The sequence below is a fragment of the Macrobrachium nipponense genome, chromosome 11, assembly GCF_015104395.2.
Source record: "Macrobrachium nipponense isolate FS-2020 chromosome 11, ASM1510439v2, whole genome shotgun sequence".
Lineage (NCBI taxonomy): Eukaryota > Metazoa > Arthropoda > Malacostraca > Decapoda > Palaemonidae > Macrobrachium > Macrobrachium nipponense.
The window spans coordinates 53,990,333-54,012,627 of record NC_061087.1 but is presented as its reverse complement, the minus strand read 5'-3'; the positions used below and the strand labels follow the sequence as shown (position 1 = coordinate 54,012,627).

The window sequence follows — 22,295 nt, the reverse complement described above, 5'->3', positions numbered from 1 at the left end:
CATGTAAAATTGAGCATAAAGTGGCTTTCAGGATTACCTGCATATTTCAACACCTCAATGTTCTTAAAGGAAAGAATTTCAGTCCTAATATAAAATTCTCAAGATATAACCTAACCCAGGACCAACAGCCCCAGGGGAACTTACTGACACCCCAAGCAGGGTCATTCCACTGCAAGTGCTAGCCAACTTCACATGGTGAGTGACTGCCCACCCAACTGGCTAAACCCCCATCCACCCAAATTATCAATTCTTACATCTCCCATCTTCGTGAGTAGCCATGGATGCATCAGCTATAATTTCTTGGAATATTTTTGGCCTGATGCAGAACATTCTTCTCCTAAACATGTTCTACAAAAACTTCAAAAGTATCATTGCATAGCAAGAAACTCTCCTTTGGCCACATGACCCTGTCATCTGTGATTCAATACATGAAGACATCAGAGCTTTCTCGATTTCGCTGGTGCAAGTTATGGATCAAGTTGTAGCTGGTCGCCTGTTACGGATCGTGTTCTGCTCAGGTTCTTTATTACAATAAAAAAAGTTCAGCACCAACAATTGAAACACGGGATATGAGTTGATCTCGACCCTTGAGAGGGCGTCGGTTACATGGTTTCTTCCCCCAGTGGACATATTCTATGGAACACCTGAACTTGGAGACGGCCGTGAGGTGACGTTACTGTCTTGCGGACAAGGCGTCGCCCACATTGACGAAGGCGTGGCCACCTTTATGGTAAAGGGGGTGCCTTCTAGGAGATACTTGCATGGTGGCTCTGCTGAGGGAAGACTTGATTCTGTCGAAGATGCGGTGCTGGTCTTCTCCCCCATGTCAGCTTCTTAGGTTTGCCCTTCAGGACCTCTGTCAAAGGGCACATGGTGCGGGCGATGTGCAGGATGAATCTGAGGTAATAATTTACCATCCCGATGAACTCTTGGAGGACCTTGATGGTCGTTGGTCTCAGGAACTTCTCCATTACGGCCACCTTTGTTGCAATGGAACAAACTCTTGCTGTGGTAATCTCGTGGCCGAGGAAATCCACCTTCTCGGTGCCGAAGGTGCATTTGTCAAAATAGATGACAAGTCCGTTTTTCTGTAAGTGCTTGAGGACGGCCCGGATGTGGTTCACGTGCTCCTCCAGCAATCTGGAAAATATGAGAATATTGTCTACATATCACACTCAGAAGGGTAAGCTGCCGAGAATGCTGTCCATGAGGCATTTTGAAAGGTGTCTCTGGCGTTCCGCAGGCTGAAGGTGGAGAAGGTGAACACGAAGGACCCGAAGGGCGTGATGATTGCCTTCTTCGGGATGTCACTGGGATGGAAGGGAACCTGAAAGTTGGACTTTTGTAGATCAATCTTGGAGAAGACCTTGATGCTGTGGAGGGGCCCGGTGAGGTCCTGCATGTTTGGCAAGGGGTAACTATCGGATGTGGTGACAAGGTTTAAGCATGAGTAGTCACTGCAGGGCTCACAGCATTTTTACAGATGCCCATCTTCTCCATCTCTTTGAATGCGGTCTTGGCTTCCTGGATGAGCTTCGGTGGGAGGCGGTGGAACTTGGCATGCATTGGGGGCCCCTTGGTCTCTATGTAGTGGTAGACACCGTGATTGGGCGCAGCCCCTGCCACCTGGTGAAACTCGGGGTGCAAGACATCTAGGAACTCTTGTAGAAGGGAGGCGTACCTGTGGTGGGGCAGAATGGAGCAGATGGTGGGTGTCCTCGGTCCTGTGGTGAGTGAGCAGGAGAGGCAGGTCTCAGTGTCAAGGAGGCGTTGGTGGGCCACATCTACCAAGAGGTTGTGGTGGACAAGGAATTCACCCCTAGGAGAGAGGTTCATGCGTTGGCAAGGATGAAAGGCCAGGTGTAGGTCCAGCCCAGGAATGCAATGGTCTGAGCACTGGTGCCATAAGTGCGGATGGGGATTCCATTGGCACCTGCAAGGGCGGTCACCAGTTGTGAGGACTAAGTCAGACAAGGAGGGAGATCGAACTGAACTTTATTCCACGGAGAGGCTGTATGTAAGGTGGCTTGCGGATGGAAACATAGTGTCCGTCACGCACGCACGAACAAATATAAACAAAAGGGCAGAGGCCCCCGCTGTGAATGTGTTTCCTCACAGCTGAAAATACACAAGTAGTCTGACATAGAGGAAACGGATTTAAAGCTATATACATTGATGAAAAGGACGTGAATTGCACTACAATTTAGTATCTGGAAGAGAAGGAACATATATATGGGAAAAAGACATTTACAAAGGTAGGGCGAACATTCAGCCCAAATGTTGTCCTTACAGAATTACCAAACAAGAAGCAGCATGAGCACTGATTGGGTAGGCTGTTTTGTCCCAGTTTGCCCAACAGTGACATCTGTGAACAATTGTGGTCGTTCTCTAAGACATTATGGCTGTCAACACACATGTTCAATATTGTGCAGCGATAGATTGTCAGAATTCCCGACACAAAAAAACCAGAGCTGGCATTTTTTTGTTTCCCAAACCCAGGAAAAAAGGTTAGAGAAGAGGCAAAGAAAGTAGTAGACAGGTAAATTTACCTTATGCACACCGAAAATGCAATGTAATGTATGAGGAAAGTTTGGATCCAATACTGTATTACTGTTCAAACTACAAAGTCATTGTAACGACTTAGCCTTGGGTTTCATATGATGAACAAATTAAAGTCATGTTTACTTATTATGTTACTACAATAGTTTTTAGTGTCCATTTTATCCTTCACAAAATGTTGTAAATTTTAATGAAAATGCTTTGTATTATGTGTCAGGATATGTTGCAAATAAGTATTGGATTCTCATAAGTGCCAATCATGTGCTGAACTTATCAAAGATACTACAGCTGTTGACAAACCATATGCAACATTTATGAAATTCAAGTCTTTTTATGAGTCATTAGGTACAAGTATTCATGATCTTGCCTTTCCCTTCTCTAAACTTTACAATTACATTCAGCTTTGTGAAGAAGTTTTTATGACTTCCTTTTTTGATACGATGCACATTAACAAATTACGTCAAAGGTTGATTTATAAAATTTTATCAAAATTTCCATTTGCTAACAGCTGTTTTGACTTTAAAAGAATGAATAAACTTTACATAACCATGCGTATTAATTATTCTCTAAAGTTTTTTAACAAATCACTGGCTAGTCAACCCAAAGCTAAAAGCGATTGTAAGCTGCTAAAACTGCAACACATTTGTCCTCTCTTTTCTTCCAGGAAATAAAATTGAGACCATCTTACACCCTTTCTTTTGATGTGCATTTGTCGGGAATCCGTTCCCTCTATGTAATATTATTCATGTATTTTCGTCTGTGAAGAAACACATTCACAGGGGGCGCCCTGACCCTTTTTGACTGTTTGTTCGTGCGTGCGTGACGGACACTACACTTCCATCCACACGCTGCCTTATGCACAGCCTCATTTGCTGAATATAATTAGTTCGCTCACTCTCCTCGTCTTACTCAGTCCTCACAATTGGTGACCCAGAAGTAGGTGACCCAAGTGGTTTTGGCTTTGCCATTAAGGGACTAATTACCGCTGGTCACCTTCAGAGAACCTTTAACGGACCCATACAACGCCTAGTCTAGGTTCTTTGGTACTCCTCAATGCCATTAGCGGAATTGCAATAGCATTTCTTCACAGAAGTGTTTTGGTGTTCAGTCTTACGGTTTGGCCCGCCATTCACGACTTCTCATTGATCATAAGCGTGAGTCTGACAAGACAATGGAGAGTTCAGCACATTCACTCAACTCCTTTGTGTCCGCCTCGACCGAGATCTGCAAGACAATCCTTCTCCGTGCTCGAGTCCTCCTTGATGCCCGTGCCTACTCCCTGGATGACCGCACTGTCAAAGGCCTACCACGTCAAGTTGCCGCCCCTCTGCAGTGAGGACGTCGCAACATGGCTGCAATGGGCAGAAATACAGTTCCGGATCCACAGCATCACCCATGACAGCACCAAGGCAGATCTCATCACTGGAACCCTCACAACTGATGCCTTCAAACACCTCGCCCCATGGATTCACAGCCAGCCTGGGGAGCTGCTCTACGAAGACCTGAAGAGGGAGCTCATCCAGGTCTTCTCCCTCCAAGTACCCCAGCAAGCCACCCAAATTTTCGACCTCGTGGTCAACCCCATGACCACATCGGATCCCACACTGGCCTGGCACAAGCAGCAGGACCTGGTCCTCCTGCCAGAGGTAGACCACTAAGAATGAAGGTGAGCATCCTCCATCAACTATTCCTTCGCCAGTCCGCCTCGAAGTCAGCTCCCTAATGCCGAGACCATGGATATGTGAAGTCTGATGCAGCGGGCTTCCACGATGTTTACCACCACCCAAGCTGCAAAACTCTCCTCTCCTCTGTGAGCCAACAGCCTACAGCAGGAGAACTCTGTTGGTGCAGCATACCAGCGATCGCCGAAGCCCCTCCCAGACATCGGGTGGTGCCGCTTCCACCACCAGTTCGGCAGCAAGGCACAGAAGTGCGAGCAAACTTGTTTCTTTCTTGCTTCAAAAAAATAATGGAGGCAGCGCCCAAAGCAAGCTCCCATGGCAGCGGCAGTAATGAAGTCCCAACCCAGGGGCTTCTACGTCCAGGACAGCATCTCCAGTCTCAGGATGCTGGTTGATGCTGGTGCCATGCAGTCGGTGTGCCCTTTGTCAGCAGAGGATCGCAGCCATGCCCATGACAACCCAACCTCCCTCGTAGCTGCAAACGGGACGCCCATCTGCACCTACGGCACTAGGGCCCACCCCTCTCCTGGGGGTGGACTTCCTCACCCACCACGGCCTCTTGGTGGACGTACCCCACCAGCGCCTTCTTGATACAGAGACCTGCCTCTTCCACCTACTTGCCAGAGGACCAAGGGTGCCCACCATCTGCTCCATCCTTCCCCACCACAAATATGCCTCCCTTCTCCAGGAGTTTCCAGATTTCTTCCGCCCCAAGCTTTGCCAGGTGGCAGGAGCTGTGCCCAAGCACTGTGTCTTCCACCATATCGAGACCAAGTGCCTCCCAAAACATGCCAAGTTCTGCTGCCTGCTGCCTCCCGCTGAAGCTCCTCTAGGAAGCCAAGACCGCATTCAAAGAAATGGAGGAGATGGGGATCTGTAAAAAGGCACCGAGTCCGTGGGCATCCCCCCTCCACATGGTAAAGAAGGCAGACGGTACATGGAGGCCCTGCGGTGACTACCGGAGCCTGAACCTTGTCACCACGCTTGACAGCTACCCCCTGCCAAACATGCAGGACCACACTTGGTCCTTCCACATCGCCAAAGTCTTTTCCAAGATCAACTTATTAAAGTCGTATTATTAAGTCCCTGTCCATCCCAATGATATTCCGATGTCGATCATCACACCGTTTGGATCCTTCGTGTTCGCCCTCTCTACCTTTGGCCTGCGGAACGCTGGGGCCACCTTTCAACGCCTCATGGACAGTATCCTCGGTGACTCACCTTTCTGCGTCTGCTACGTGGACAATATTCTTATATTTTCCAGATCGCCGTAGGAGCACCTGAACCATGTTCGGTCCGTCCTCAAGTGCCTACAGTTTAATACCTTCAGGAACTGAAATCCCTTACTTTAATTACAGTTGTAATCGGGATCATTCTTTGATACACTCTGCAACACTTGATAAATGGTATTCAATTTGCTCACAAAACTCTACCATAACATTCATGCAGCCACTTTCTAATAGCTGTAAGATCGGTTTTGCTCTCACAGAAATTCAGTACTCCCTTCGTTATTGCAATCTTCCAACTGTTAAATATTTCTCTGATTTCTTACTTTGAGCCAGCTGGGAACACTACACACTGCACATTGCACAGTCCCTCAGCATTACTTTCTGCAAAATGAAGAACTAAGTACTAATTTAGAACTGACACTAACCTTTCTATAAGATTCTTTATTCTTTTGATATACCTGTCACTGGCTTCACCTTAGACCTAGTTCTGATATAACATAACTCACTTTATGGCTCTTTTGTAACAAATAGCATAATTGTGTAGAATGAACCTATAGTAATGGATACAACAGTAACATTATGTATTTCACAATTCTTTGTATTTCCTCTCTCCCCACCATGGAACATTGTGCAGGTATAAAATATTAAGGCATTGTTATGTTTCTTGTCATTTTTCTATCTGCAGAGCACGAAAAAAATAATCCCAAATTGTCTCTCACCCACCGTTCATAGATACCACGAATATTATTTGGAAGGCAGACATGTAAGTTATTCTGCATCCTGAGAACAAGAATAACACAAAAATGTGACATTTCTCATTATGCGTCTACATCGCCAAAGTCTTTTCCAAGATCAACTTATTAAAGTCGTATTATCAAGTCCCTGTCCATCCCAATGATATTCCGATGTCGATCATCACACCGTTTGGATCCTTCGTGTTCGCCCTCTCTACCTTTGGCCCGCGGAACGCTGGGGCCACCTTTCAACGCCTCATGGACAGTATCCTCGGTGACTCACCTTTCTGCGTCTGCTACGTGGACAATATTCTTATATTTTCCAGATCGCTGTAGGAGCACCTGAACCATGTTCGGTCCGTCCTCAAGTGCCTACAGTTTAATACCTTCAGGAACTGAAATCCCTTACTTTAATTACAGTTGTAATCGGGATCATTCTTTGATACACTCTGCAACACTTGAAAAATGGTATTCAATTTGCTCACAAAACTCTACCATAACATTCATGCAGCCACTTTCTAATAGCTGTAAGATCGGTTTTGCTCTCACAGAAGTTCAGTACTCCCTTCGTTATTGCAATCTTCCAACTGTTAAATATTTCTCTGATTTCTTACTTTGAGCCAGCTGGGAACACTACACACTGCACATTGCACAGTCCCTCAGCATTACTTTCTGCAAAATGAAGAACTAAGTACTAATTTAGAACTGACACTAACCTTTCTATAAGATTCTTTATTCTTTTGATATACCTGTCACTGGCTTCACCTTAGACCTAGTTCTGATATAACATAACTCACTTTATGGCTCTTTTGTAACAAATAGCATAATTGTGTAGAATGAACCTATAGTAATGGATACAACAGTAACATTATGTATTTCACAATTCTTTGTATTTCCTCTCTCCCCACCATGGAACATTGTGCAGGTATAAAATATTAAGGCAGTCTTATGTTTCTTGTCATTTTTCTATCTGCAGAGCACGAAAAAAATAATCCCAAATTGTCTCTCACCCACCGTTCATAGATACCACGAATATTATTTGGAAGGCAGACATGTAAGTTATTCTGCATCCTGAGAACAAGAATAACACAAAAATGTGACATTTCTCATTATGCGTCTACATCGCCAAAGTCTTTTCCAAGATCAACTTATTAAAGTCGTATTATCAAGTCCCTGTCCATCCCAATGATATTCCGATGTCGATCATCACACCGTTTGGATCCTTCGTGTTCGCCCTCTCTACCTTTGGCCCGCGGAACGCTGGGGCCACCTTTCAACGCCTCATGGACAGTATCCTCGGTGACTCACCTTTCTGCGTCTGCTACGTGGACAATATTCTTATATTTTCCAGATCGCTGTAGGAGCACCTGAACCATGTTCGGTCCGTCCTCAAGTGCCTACAGTTTAATACCTTCAGGAACTGAAATCCCTTACTTTAATTACAGTTGTAATCGGGATCATTCTTTGATACACTCTGCAACACTTGATAAATGGTATTCAATTCGCTCACAAAACTCTACCATAACATTCATGCAGCCACTTTCTAATAACTGTAAGATCGGTTTTGCTCTCACAGAAGTTCAGTACTCCCTTCGCTATTGCAATCTTCCAACTGTTAAATATTTCTCTGATTTCTTACTTTGAGCCAGCTGGGAACACTACACACTGCACATTGCACAGTCCCTCAGCATTACTTTCTGCAAAATGAAGAACTAAGTACTAATTTAGAACTGACACTAACCTTTCTATAAGATTCTTTATTCTTTTGATATACCTGTCACTGGCTTCACCTTAGACCTAGTTCTGATATAACATAACTCACTTTATGGCTCTTTTGTAATGACCAAATGAGTACTTGTCTTGATACTCTGTAAAACATCTTCTCCAGATTAACAAATAGCAAAATTGTGTAGAATGAACCTATAGTAATGGATACAACAGTAACATTATGTATTTCACAATTCTTTGTATTTCCTCTCTCCCCACCATGGAACATTGTGCAGGTATAAAATATTAAGGCAGTCTTATGTTTCTTGTCATTTTTCTATCTGCAGAGCACGAAAAAAATAATCCCAAATTGTCTCTCACCCACTGTTCATAGATACCACGAATATTATTTGGAAGGCAGACATGTAAGTTATTCTGCATCCTGAGAACAAGAATAACACAAAAATGTGACATTTCTCATTATGCGTCTACTATAGTTTCTCTTTTGAACTCATAAGCTGATTACTTAAATAGTTCTGTGTTCAAGGTATCACTAACACTATTTCATATTAGACCTTTTAATTGAAAATACCATCGAAACGTTGACATCCCACTCTTAATTTTGGTATAGATAATGGACACTTAGATTCCAACTTGCGAAATTTGGATTATACTAGTTCGAGAACCATCCTCAAACACTGAATGTGGAAGGGGTGGGCATTGGGGTGTGGGGGGGTTGGGTGAAATGCAATTTGCTTAGAACTGAGCAGGAATTAAGTTATGAAATCGAAGATCTAATGACACCCAAATGAGTAGTGAGTTTATAATGAATTGAGGGGGTGTTTTTAGCGAATAAATGACAAAGTTTTAGTTGCAAACAAGCACATGATTTTACTAATTCCTACTGATGATATTTCAACAGCACTATCTTATGACAACATCAGTTTTAACACAAATTAATATTCTTCTATTTCACTTTAATTAATATACACATGATCAAATAAAATCAGAACTGATACCTTTTAAATCACAGTAACCAAACACGACTTACTTGAGAATGAAGAGCACTTTTTGATTCTGTTTCTACATCATCATCATAATCATCTGAAGAGAAGGAGTCATCACTATCAGCAGTCTCGGAGTCCTCATCTGATGAAGATGAAGAGTATAACTGAGGTCCCAGTGGCTGTCTTAAATTATCAGATGATTGGCTGAAAATTAAAGTATCCACTATAATTGAGAGAAATAATCGTCAAAATCAGAACTGGAATTAATATTTTTTTCTAATAGGTTGATCTATATAAGCACACACACCATTAACTGAAAAATGCAAAGGTTATCATTTCCTAAAAAAATTTTCACCATGAAGAAACATTTATTATTCCACAGAGTTTCTGTCTGGTGCCTCAGCAAGCAAAAATATGTATGCATCCGTATATAGAGTAGCATGTTTGCCAAGGCGTCAACCACCTGCTTGGAGATATTACCACTTTGGAAGGAAATAAGGCCTTACCAAGAATGCTAAGAAGTAATCCATAGGGTTAGGGCACCTTACTCTTAGGTATAATACTGTTCCATCTACCTGCACAGACACTGAATAGTTAGCTATATTCTTTTTTCCAGTTAAAATTCGATTCTGTGGGTCAATACCCATACAACAGCTAATCTCAACCCAAGGTTGGGACTAGTTCCCAAAGCATGGGCAAACAGAACTTGTAAAAAATGCATAAAAAATAAATGTAAAAAATCGATACCCAGTAGTCTGTAAGTAGGCAGGAGGTGCACAGAAATCTCTAAGAATGATAAAATTAAGGGAAGCTTTTTTAAAAATGAGCACTATAAATGTGAGAACATTGGTGAGAAAAAGCAGGGAAGTGCTGGAAAGGAAACAGAGAAACATATTTTTAGTGTTATGGAGGTGATATACAAAGGATCTGGCAAAAAATCCAGCAGGAGAGATCCGGAAAATATCAATTCTTGTGGCATGGCAGTGAGATAGAGTAGGCATACTAGTCAAAGATGAAGTGCCTGAAGATGTAACAGATACAGGCCAAAAAAGCCAAATAACTGAAAAATATATTGAGGTCCCTGATCTATTTGGATGCGAGTAATGAGTCAGGAAGCTGGATATGAGTGGAGATTTACAGATGAATTACAGGGAAGACATGAATCATGGAATTTCGCAAAGGCCTTTCGCACCATGGAACTGGAGGCCATGGAGATTACGAGGAAACATATGTTGTAATGACATTAGTATAAATTTGCATCTTGCAAACCCATTTGTTTAATGTACAGTAATTTCTAGTTTTGTTTATTTTGCTATCCTCTGTCTCTTGAAGGCTTGAAGTTATATTTTTCTTTATATTTTTTATTTTATCATTATTTTATTATACATGGTCATTTCGTATGTATGTATACTGCCCTTTTGTTTGCACACTATTTAGTATGTTAGTTTTGTGTTTACAATTAGTGATGTATTTCGTGGATTCTTATTTAGGGTCAGTATATATGTGCAGAATCCTTCTCTCCATGGCTGCCTCCATCTTATTAGCTGTTTGAAACCATGCCTGATATAGTTTTCTAGGCAACACATCACCTACTGTCACCAACTGTCTTCAGTGAATGTGTAGATACTACTGTTAGTTCCTATTGTGTGTTCTGACTAAATGTAATGCTATTGCCCCACCGTTTTTTATAGTCCATTACCATCTTAGTTAACTGTATGTGATTGCATGTTTTCTACACTGATATGATATATATCTGTCAAAATATATGTATAATATCTTTATTTCATTTTTTCTATTTGACATGCGGTATTGAAACTGTCCCACATTTTAGTTGAACAATTTATAACTGATAGTAAACTGAGTAGTATTAAACCTGATACAAGAAAACGACACTGTTTGTAGCAGTAGTTGGCCTAGTGTTGTGAACAAAAACAGCTAGATCAGGTAAAGAATAGTGCAGAAAATGTTTGTTATTGTAGTGCACTTTACGAAACAAATATGGCGAATTCCCTTTACGTCTATCACTAATCAACATTAAGAGTTGGCAAAATAAACTTGACTGATGACTTGACTATCCAAGAATCTGAGAAGAGAGTGAACAACGGAAGACCACACTGGAAAACAGTACTCCATAGAAGGAAGAGAAGAGTTAAAACACTTGTATATAATAACTTCATCCCGAAACATTCAAAAACATTTCCAAAAGGAGAACAGACTGAGCAATATTACCTGCAGTATATGCTTCTCAAAAGTTAATTTCTTACCAACAGTTACTCCTAAGATCTGAAAAGTCACTGACATTTAGAACATTACTATTTAAATGTAAATCAGGAAGTGCTCTGGATTGGCAAACTATCACACTTAGGGGTTGGGGGGGCGGGGTTGAACTCTATGCCCCAAAACCTGCTGCACTCTTGAATGCATGCCATGTCTTTATTTGGGGATTCTGCAACTTGAACCACGTAAAATGACATTACTAAAGCCATAAACACAGATCCTTTGGGTTCTACCAATTAAGAATTCATTTACAGTATTAATAATTCCCAACAATCTCAGCTAGTTAGTAAGTGCTCCAGGATTCACATGGTTAGAGACTGCACTAAAACCTACACCCAACCATGCGAGCCTCTTAACCCTCATCAAGAGCACTCTGCTTAGAAGTTTGTGTATCTCCATCGGTTTTCAATGAATTCGTACTACAGAAATTTTTAAAGCTTAGGTACAAAGCCAGTATATTATTTATAGATTTAATCTCATGCTTAAAGAAAATGCTCTAGTTAGTTACAGAGAATGACCTTATTAAGTACCTGTTTATTTCTGTACAACTTCTGTCCTTCAGCCAATAGACCATGACATTATTAGAGCAGTGAAGAAGCATTACCAGTGTTGGCTCCTTGGTTGAAACGATGTTGTGTTTTTGATACTTGTGGGGAAGGCACCTTGGCAAGTATTTGAAGTCACTTTCTTAGGTCAGTGTTTTACTTCTTGGAATATATATAGGTTTTCTCTTTTGCTTATGGTTTCCATTAACTAAACGCATATAATATAAAATATGTATATATATCTATATATATATATATATAGATATGTATATATTATAATATATTTATATATATCGCTATATATTATATATATATATATATTATATATATAAATATATGGGGGGTATGAAATTATTATCAACTAAAAATTCCCCTCGGTACATATATGAAAATATATCAATTCCGAGGTAGAGCGAATTAGATATTAAAGGGTAGCTCGAATGATTAATATGAATCACGGTGATGTGATAAATTTTCATATATATATATATATATATATATATATATATATATATATATATATATATGGATAGTTTCCATTAACTAAACGCACACACACACATATTAATATTAATATATATATATATATATATATATATATATATATATATATATACTATATATATATATATATATAGATATATATATATATATATATATCATATAATATATATATATATATATATATATAATATATATATATATGGTTTCCATTAACTAAACGCGCACACACACACACACACACACACTACATATATATATATATATATATATATATATATATATATATATATATATATATATATGTACTATATATATATATATATATATATATATATATATATATATATATATATATATACATACTGTATATTTCCATATAATAGAGAACCTCTAGATGAGACGAGATAGAGATTTTGGCAAATTTTCGTGAATTTATCTCCTATCTGTAGTATACGTAATTATGACTGCTAAAGTAAAAAACCATCTGTGTTTATAGGCTGGCCTTTGGTTATGTAAAGAACGTGTTATTACTTACTGTATCCTTAGAAATTCAAAATAAATGAAATAACAAATCCTATTCTACATCACGTTTTTCCTACACACATCGCCTTAAGAGGTAAACCGTTGTTTTGTTTGTTTCGTCGCCAATCACAAAAAACCTCTAACAACAATACAATAATGTACGATAATTATCATACATAATTATTGTTTGTATGACTAAATTGCCCTAAATAGTTGTATGCTAGTTATTTACCACCAAAATGATGATGAATTTTTCTTATGAAAAATGTTATTACTAGCGTAATTACACTACCATTAGAATTTCAGACACGTTACCGAAAGATAAAGGTTATTGAGAGCACAACCATAAATCGATGTTTACATTTTCTCAGCTGGGCTCGCATAGGCCATAGATAAAAATTGATAATGAATTATTCCTCGAATATGCCAATAGGTGTTATTACCTTTATCAGTTTATTGATGAACTTCACTTAGAATTCTAGGTTTGATTTTTAGAATGGCAGAATAAGACAACTTCCATCTGTTAGGAGTGAATTTCAGGATCTAAAGGTCGTATTATATGTGTAAATAAATGGTTTATACATAGCTATATATAAATATAAACTAACACATACAAATCATAACCGTTTACAAACCACCAAACACTGTAAGGACGCTTTTTCCCGTATATATTGCATAATCATAATAGCTGCGTTGTTCCTTATACCATTCTGTAGAGCAGTGTTGTCCAAACATTTTCGCCTATTGTACCCTTTATTAGGATAATCATGCAAATAGTATATTAATTATGAAAAGACTGCATTATAGGAGTGTTGGTCAATGAATTCAAATTTATTACACAAATAAAAATGATGATTTAATAATAAAATGCTTGAAAATTACTTACACAACTTAATGTGAGATGTGAGGATGATGTTCACTGATGGGATGTTTCTGTTGTGTGTGTGTATGTGTGTGTGTGTGTGTTCCTTGTTTGTTCACATACCCTCATGATCTATGTTGTGTAGTCCCAGGGGTATGCAGACCCCAGTTTGGACAACACTGCTGTAGACCATTCTCCGGCCTTTCTGCCAATGTATAATTCACATATACTCAATGTTTGTAGCCAATATTATCTATGTATGTAGGTCTATGAGAAAAAACAAATCGGCTTGCTCCAACCCAGTATTCTCTCTCTCGTGGGTCAGGTACTCTGTCCTCACACTGTACTTATAAACCTTTCGTACCTGTAATAAAGTTAGTACTGATTTACCTGCCGGACTTCATACAGCACCATAGTCTAGGTCTCTGAGAGTTCCTCTCCAAGGGCAAACCAACGCCATTAGTGGACTCAATATGGCACATCTTCCCCAGGTGTGTTTTGGCATTTCATGGATGGTTTGGCTCGCCATTCACGACTCCCGTCAACTGATTCGAGTGAAGTGACAATGCCAGGGCTCCAACAAAGCAGACAGTTCCTCGGAGGCTACCCACGACCCAAAGAGCTTGCCAGCACCTACTCCATTCCCATTCCTGTGAAAGCCACCCGCATCCTCGACCTTGTCACCAACCCAATGCATAACACTGACCCGAAGGATCCCTGGGTCAAGTTGATGGCTTTTCTACAGCTACCAGAGATCGGCACGGACAGTCAGAAAAAGATCAGCCTCTCGCGCGAGATATTCCTCCACCAACTGTCCCCAGAGTTTTGTGGGCAGATTCCCGACACCAACACCCTACCCGAGGAGGAGCTGGTTGACATAACCCAAAAGCTGACTGAGGTCGCCAAACTCGCTGCCCCGCCATCGACCAACTGCCTGATACTGGAAGATCCCGAAACAAGAGATGTGAACACTGTATACCAGAGGAAGGGCCCCATGCAACAGCGAGGTGACAACGCAAACTGGTGCTTTTACCACAGGAAGTTTGAGAAGTACGCCAGGAGGTGCGAATCCCTCTGCTCATATTCCCCATCAAAAAAGGGGAAGGTTGCCAACCCCATCATCAGCCATGGCAAAGAGCTGGTATTCCCACCGTCAGGGGATGGCTACAGCCACACTCCCATTGCCACGACCGCCCTTGTGGCCGCGAATGGGACCCCCATCCACTCCTACAACCAAAGTCCCTAAAAATCTCCATCCTGGGTTGCAACTACATCTGGCCATTCATCATCGCGGACATCAAGGCCCCTCTCTTCAGGGCAGATTTCCTGGCGCAACACAGGCTCCAGGTGGATGTGGGCCACAAGCGCCTCCTCGACACAAGGACATGCCACTCCCTCCCACTCACCAAAGGTTCAGGCATACCCACCGTTTGCACCATTGCAACCCACAAATATGGCAATCTCCTGCAGGACCAACATATTTAAGCCAGAACTCTGTCAGGTGACTGGGACCCTAGCCAAGCACAGTGTATTCCACCACATCACGACCATAGGCACTCACACATGCAAAGTTCTGCCAGCTTCTGCCAAACTGTCTTCAGGATGCCAAGAGGGACTTCACAGAGATAGAGCATATGGGCATCTGCTGGAAGGCTTCAAACACATGGGCCTCACCTCTCCCCTGTGGGGACAACCATCGGTTGAACTTGGCAACAACCCCTGATCACTACCCCCTGCTGAACATGCAGGACCTGACTGGGGCCTATCACGGAGGGAAGGTTTTCTCAGAAATGAACCTCTTAAAATCTTATTTCCAGGTTCCCGTGCACCCCAAAGACGTCCCCAAGACATCACGCCATCCGGTTCCTATGTTTTCTCCTACTCCACCTTCAGCCTTGGGTATGCTGCAGCCACCTTCCAATGCCTAATGGATAGCATCCTGGGAGACCTGCCCTTCTACCTCTGCTATGTCGATACATCTTGATTTTTTCCAGGTCCCCAGAGGAACACCACCATGTTCAGGCTGTGCTGAAGCGTCTCCAAGAGAATGGGGTGGTTGTCTGTTTCAATTTCAGTGCAGAGAAGGTGGACTTCCTTGGGGATGAGATCTCCGTGTTGGGCATGCACGCCATGGCCTCAAAGGTGGCTGCCTTAGAGAAGTTCCCAACACCGACGATGATCAAGGCCCTGCAGGAATTCATCTGCATGATGAATTATTACCGCCGCTTCATTCTGGACATCACCCGCACCATGTCCCCCTTGACAGAGGTCCTGGAGGAGAAACCGAAGAAGTTGGTGTGGGAAGCTGCACAGCAACAGGCCTTCCATCGGACAAAGACGTCCCTCACCAGGGCCACCATCCTCGCCCACCAGGACCTGACACGCCCCTATGACTCACCACTGACGCCAATAATTTCGCCTGCGGAGCTGTCCTGGAGCAGTGACTCACAGGTCTCCCCAACTGCTTACCTTCTTCAGCAGGAAGCTGAAGCCCGCCGAGACCCGCTACAGTATTTTCTACTGCAAGTTATTGGCTGTCTACCTTCACCAAGGCGGGCGACGCCTGGTCCACGAGGCAACAACAGCACCTTGCAGCCATCACTGAGTTCGGCTGCACCTTCCACTACGTCCCCGGCGAGAAGAATCCCATGGCTGATGCCCTATTAAGGATCAGCACTGTTCACCTCGGAATTGACTACGAGGACCTCACCCGGAAGCAGGCTGCCAATCCAGAAGTACCGGCCTACCACACAGCCCTCACCTCCCTTAAGTGGGAAGACGTGCCCTTCAGACCTTCTGGCACAAACACTCCTCTACGACACCAGCAATGTTCACCCTCGCCCGTCGATCCCAGCCTCCCACAGGATGATCATGGTCAATGTGATCCACACCCGTCGGCCCATACAACGAAGCGCCTCCTGACAGGGAAATTCGTATGGCACAGAATCTAGAAGGACTCGCAAGAATGGGTCAGGAACTGCATCCCTTGCCAGACTAGCAAGGCACACCGAATTGGGCGTAGGTGATTTCCCACAACCCAGACAGAGGTTTGGCCACATCCACATAGATGTTGTAGGCCCCCTGCCTCCGTCCGAGGGCACCAGATGCCTCCTGACAGTCATCAATCGGTCCATTAGATGGCCTGAAGCAACCCCAATGACAGAAGCCACCACCAGCACCTGTATGGAGGCCCTCCTCACCAGTTGAATCAGCCATTTCGGAATGCCAGATGACATCACAATGGACCGCGGACCCGCCTTCCTGTCGGACTTATGGGCCGTGTTGACCAGCCTGATGGGGGCATCGCACCACAGCAACCAGTGCCTGCAACCCTGCAGCCAATGGCATGGTGGAAAAAGTCCACCGCTCCCTAAAGGCCTCTTTAATGGCAAACTGCACAGGCGAGAATTGGAAGTCGCAGCTGCACTGGGTCCTCCTCAGCTTTCGCACTGCCCCAAAAGCCAATGGCGAGGCATCCCCAGCAGAGAAGGTCTATGGGGAAACACTGGCGGTACCAGGTGTATTCTTCCCGACGAACGCCAATGACTCAGACATCACGATCACAAGGCTTCGGGAAACAGCCGGGAAATTCATGCCCTACCTCAAGACTTTCTCCAACAAGACAAGCCACTTTCAGCCCAAAGCCCTATCATCCTGCAATCATGTCTATGTCCAGAACGGCGCCTACCTCTGACCCTACTGAGACCCCTACCGCGTCCTCCGCCACACAGACAAGGCATACCTCATCCTCATACACAGTCGCGAGGATTGGGTCTCTGTCGATAGGCTGAAGCCCGCCTTCCTGATGAATGAAGACAACATTGAAGAGGAACCCGGCAGACGTCCTAGGGTGCCCCCGCAAAACAGAGTGCCTCCCAAGTTTCCCGAGCCACCCAAACGGAGTCGCGGCTGCCCACAGATGACAGCCAAACCCCCCAGGACCTGGTCCAGGGGAGGAATCCTGTCACCCAGCCCTCTGAAGGACTCCAAGACAGCTGATCGCATGAACTCGGGGTCGCCTCCACCCTCCAGCACGCTTGTGGTTAGACATCCTGACCCCATATTGTCTTCCAATTATAACTGCATAATTATTGTCATGGGGGGAGGAGTATCTGTAAGGACAATGCTTTTTCACGTATATATTGTATATAATCATTATAGCTGCGTTGTTCCTTATTCCATTCTATAGAGCATTCTCCAGCCTTTCCGCCGATGTACAATTCACATATATTCAATGTTTGTAGCCAATATTATCTATGTATGTATGTCTATGAGAAAACCAAATCGGCTCGCTCCAACCCAGTTTTCTCTCTCTCGCAGGTCGGGTACTATATATCCAAACGCACACTGTACTTATAAACCTTTCGTACCTGTAATAAAGTTATTACTGCTTTACCTGCCTCTTTGTCAGTACCTCACAACACACGTTCATTCCTAGACGAATTCAGCAACTTCCTCAACTTGTTAGCTGATAATTAAAATTCAGTGATTTGTGGTGACTTCAACCTACATTTAGATGATAATGATAACAATTATGTCAAATTATAGTAGTAGTGTAAGAATACTACCACCGTAGGTTCTGCCTCTCATAATAGGCAACTAAAAGGACAGTGGCTGCCTTGCAGTCTTACTTTTTAGTAAAAGGCTAGGCCCACCGCCAATAATTGTGGAAACTGCTGCCTTGCAGTCTTACTTTTTAGTAAAAGTCTTACTTTTTAGTAAAAGGCTAGGCCCACTGCCAATAACTGTAGAAACTGCTGCCTTGCAGGTGAGCTTTTTAGTCAAAGGTAAGGCCTACCACCAATAACTGTAGTTGATGACAGCAAGGTCATGCAGTCGCAAAAAATCCCTTTGCCAAACAATAAGCCATGCTTGATGTTGTAAGGAATATGAATGTGGCTAGGGTGTCTCCTGTAAGCGACACATGTCAAAATCCCCCTACTGGCGTAGTAAATGGGAAAGGGGTATCGCAGGGTTCATGATTGCAGCCAAAGAAGTCAGTGGAAGATAAGAGCAAGTACGCTGAACATTTTGTACTCTAACAGGAAGACTGAGGAGATGGTAGATGTGATGGAGAGGAGGAGGATAGATTACTTGTGTGTGCAGGAGACTAGGTGGAAAGGGAGTGGATCTAGAGAGATAGAGAAATTGTATAAGCTCTATTACAGCATGTCACAAGAGGGAAGAAACGGAGTTGGAATTATATAGTAAGTAACGACTGAAGGGAAAAAGTCGTAAAAGTAAAGAGAGTGAATGATAGGCTTTTAAAGATTCCAATAATAATAGAGGACAAAGTAGTAAATATAATATCAGCATGCACTCCGCAGATGGGGTATCAAGAGCAAGAAAAAGAATTATTTAGACAAGAGTTTGAGGTTGCCATTAGAACAGTGAAAGAGGAAGAGAAACTAATAATAGAAGCTGATATGAATGGCAGGGTGGAGAGAGAGAGGAGATTGGTTATGAGGAGGTACATGGAGATCATGGGTTTGGAATTAAAAATGACGATGGGGATTATATATTGGAGATAGCTCAGAGTTTTGAATTGGCATGTATGAACACATGGTTTCAGAAGTTGGATAAGTACTTGATAACTTATGAAAGTGAAGGAGTGCAAAGCCAAATAGATTACATCATGGTTGGAGGAGCCAACAAAAAAAATGTGTCGAACTGCAAAGTGATCTTGGGAGAAGCGTGTTAAACAACGTAGGTTGGTGATGATGGATTTGAAAATGAGAGGGAGGAAACTCAAAAAGAGAAAGATTTGGGACCTTAAAGGAGAAAAGGAAGAGCAATTTAGGAGGACTGTGAGAAAGAGAGAGGACAGGAAAGGGGAACGTTGAATTTGGACAGAGTAACAGAGTGGAAAATATCTGGGCAGACATGGGAGAAATATATGTGAGGGAAGCAGAGGAACTAGTGGGAAGAACCACCGGATGTGGAGTGTCAAAAGGAGAAAAGTGATGGTGGAATGGAGAGGTGCAAGAATCAATCAAAAGAAGATCAAAAGCATTTAAGGACTGGAAAATAAGACATACACAGGATGCAGAGGAATAGTACAGAGAAGAGGAAAGAGATGCAAGAAGGAGGGTAGGTATGGATATTGGTAAGGTGGCATAGTAGTTGAATGAAAGACTGGGAACAAGAGGAAAAAAGAATATCTATAAGATTCCAAATTTGAGAAAATGGCATAAACAGGATTTGGGTAAACTGTGTGTTATCAAGGATAGAGGTGGAAATATAGTGAACAGGGATGAAAACATTAAGAAGAGATGGAGAGAGTAATTTTAACAACTTATAAATACTGAAAATGAGAGAGAGGAGATTGGGGGAGCACAGAGGGTGGAGGGACCAGTGCTGGCGATAAAGGATACAGAAGTGAAAACAGCATTAAATCAAATAAAGAATGGTAAAACACCAAGCCCATTGAAGGTCCAAATTGAAATGATCAAATTTCTAGGTACAGAGGGGGAGAAATGGATGCCGGATTAATTAAAAGCTATATGGGAAGAGGAGGAAGCGATGGCAAGAGACTGGGAGGAAACTCTAATGGTATAATTATATATGAAAGCAGAAGGGAGATGTCTATGATTGCAGTAACTACAGGGGAAATAAACTAACAGAGAATGGATTGAAATTTTTAGAGAGGATACTGGAGGAGAGATTAAGAGAGATTGTAAAGATCGAGAAACAGCAGTATGGACCCATGAGAGGTAGAGGGATGGTGGATACCATCTTCAGAGTAAGACAGCTATGGGGAAAAAGGCTAGAGGGAAACCAGGAGCTCTATTGTGCATTTATAAACCTAGAGAAAGCATATGATAGAATCCCAAGAGAAGTTATGTTTTGAGGATTTGAGGAAGAGGAAAGTCCCAGAAAAGTTAGTTAGGTTGGTCAAGATGATATATCAAAGAACGAGCAAAAAAGTAATAACAACAGTTGGGGAAATAGAAAACTTTGAAATTAGTGTTGGATTACATTAAGCCTATTTTTGTTTGTGCTGGTCATGGATGTGTTGAGTGAATGGATCAGGAATTAAGAAGTGTGGGAGTTGTACATCAATGATCTGGTGATTACTGCTGAAAATGAGGAGAACCTACAGAGAAGGATTGGAGAATGGCAGGTGTCTTTAGAGAGGGGTGGCTTAAAGGTGAATGTGAATAAAACAGAGTTTTTGGTGAACAGTAGGGAAGATAGAGACAGAATAGTAATACAAGAAAGAAGAGGCTTGATTATAAAACAGACAGAAAAGTTTAAATATTTAGGGTCTACTTTAAGCCAAGAGGAGGCTGAAGTTGACAGTAGGATAAAAGCAGCATGGGGGAAGCAGAGAGAGGTAGCTGGAGTAGTATGTGATAAGAAAATGCCAATCAAGCTAAAAGTCAAGATCTATAGCACAGTGATAAGACCAGTGTTAATGTATGTTTGTTTGTTTGTATGGTGCTTTTGCATTGCATGGAACCAGTGGTTATTCAGCAACGGGACCAACGGCTTTACGTGACTTCCGAACCACATCGAGAGTGAACGTCTATCACCAGAAATACACAGCTCTCACTCCTCAATGGAATGGCCAAGAACCGAACCCCCGACCACCAAGGTGGGACGCTAATACCATTCACCATGCCGCTGAGGCACTGTGTTAATGTATGGATCAGTAATATGGGCTCTTAGAAGAAAAGAGGAAGTAAAGCTTGAGAGAGCAGAGATGAGAATGCTGAGGTGGATTAAGGGAATATCGCTACTTCAGAGATTGGAAAAGGATGAAATGTGAAGAAGGGCAGGCTTAGAAAAGATTTCAGTGGTGATAAGAGAATCACAGTTGATGGTATGGGCATGTGTTGAGGATGGATGATGAGGAGGGAGTGAAGAAGTCTTGGGAAGAACCTGTTAGGGGAAGAAGATTGAGAGGGAAACAGAGAATTTGAAGGTGAGATAAAGTGAAGGCAGATACGGAGAAAAGAGGTTTGGTGGAGGATGATGCCTTTGATAGAAGCAGTGGAGAAGGCGCATCCGGAAACCGACCCCTTGATATAGGGATAATGGTGGGAAAGAAGAAGATATCAATTATGTCAAAGAATTTATAGTTACTGGAAAGCCATGACCTTGTAAATGTGAGAAAACAAACGTCATTATTGAACCATACCATTGACCTAGTGATACAAAAAGAAAATCAGATTGTGGGTGACATGCAAGTTGAGCCTCAGTACGTGATAACTCCAGTACATAAAGTACTAAAGGATTCAGTGCTGATGGAACGTTGCTTTTAGGCAATAACCTTTCATCAAAGTACAGGCTAAAGGTAAAGGTGGCAAGTGTATATTTTAAAACCCTAACTAATTTTTGCAATTATTATTTTGTACCTAAATTCAATGGTTCTGGTACTTGTCAGAGTAAAAGTGAATTTCCTATGCCAGAGCCATCAAAATCGCAAGTAAAAGTTTTGAACACAATAGTGACTGCAACCTATGACGTCATGAGGATCCACTCACAGTGACGAGAAGTTTGCATTTGGGGAAAACGTCTCTTCACTGTGTCCCTGCCCACTTGCCGATGACATTTTTATCAACTGATTTTAATACCCTCCCTACGTTTCAGCCATATCAGTGATGACAAGCAGGATTTGTCATCGTCCCCTAGATTGCATTATCATCTCAATTATTATTATTA

General features: G+C 42.4%; 1 protein-coding gene across 4 annotated transcripts in view; it reads right to left on the bottom strand.

The window, feature by feature from the left end:
- The window catches only part of LOC135205978 (uncharacterized), a 143,857-nt gene that overhangs the window by 112,406 nt on the left and 9,156 nt on the right, over positions 1 to 22,295 (bottom strand). For 3 of the 4 annotated variants that reach the window (XM_064237175.1, XM_064237160.1, XM_064237154.1), the window contains exon 2: positions 8,963 to 9,122. In XM_064237175.1, coding sequence (XP_064093245.1) covers positions 8,963 to 9,122 — 160 coding nt within the window. The remainder of the gene's footprint in view (positions 1 to 8,962; positions 9,123 to 22,295) is intronic. The other variant, XM_064237168.1, reaches the window with a different exon arrangement.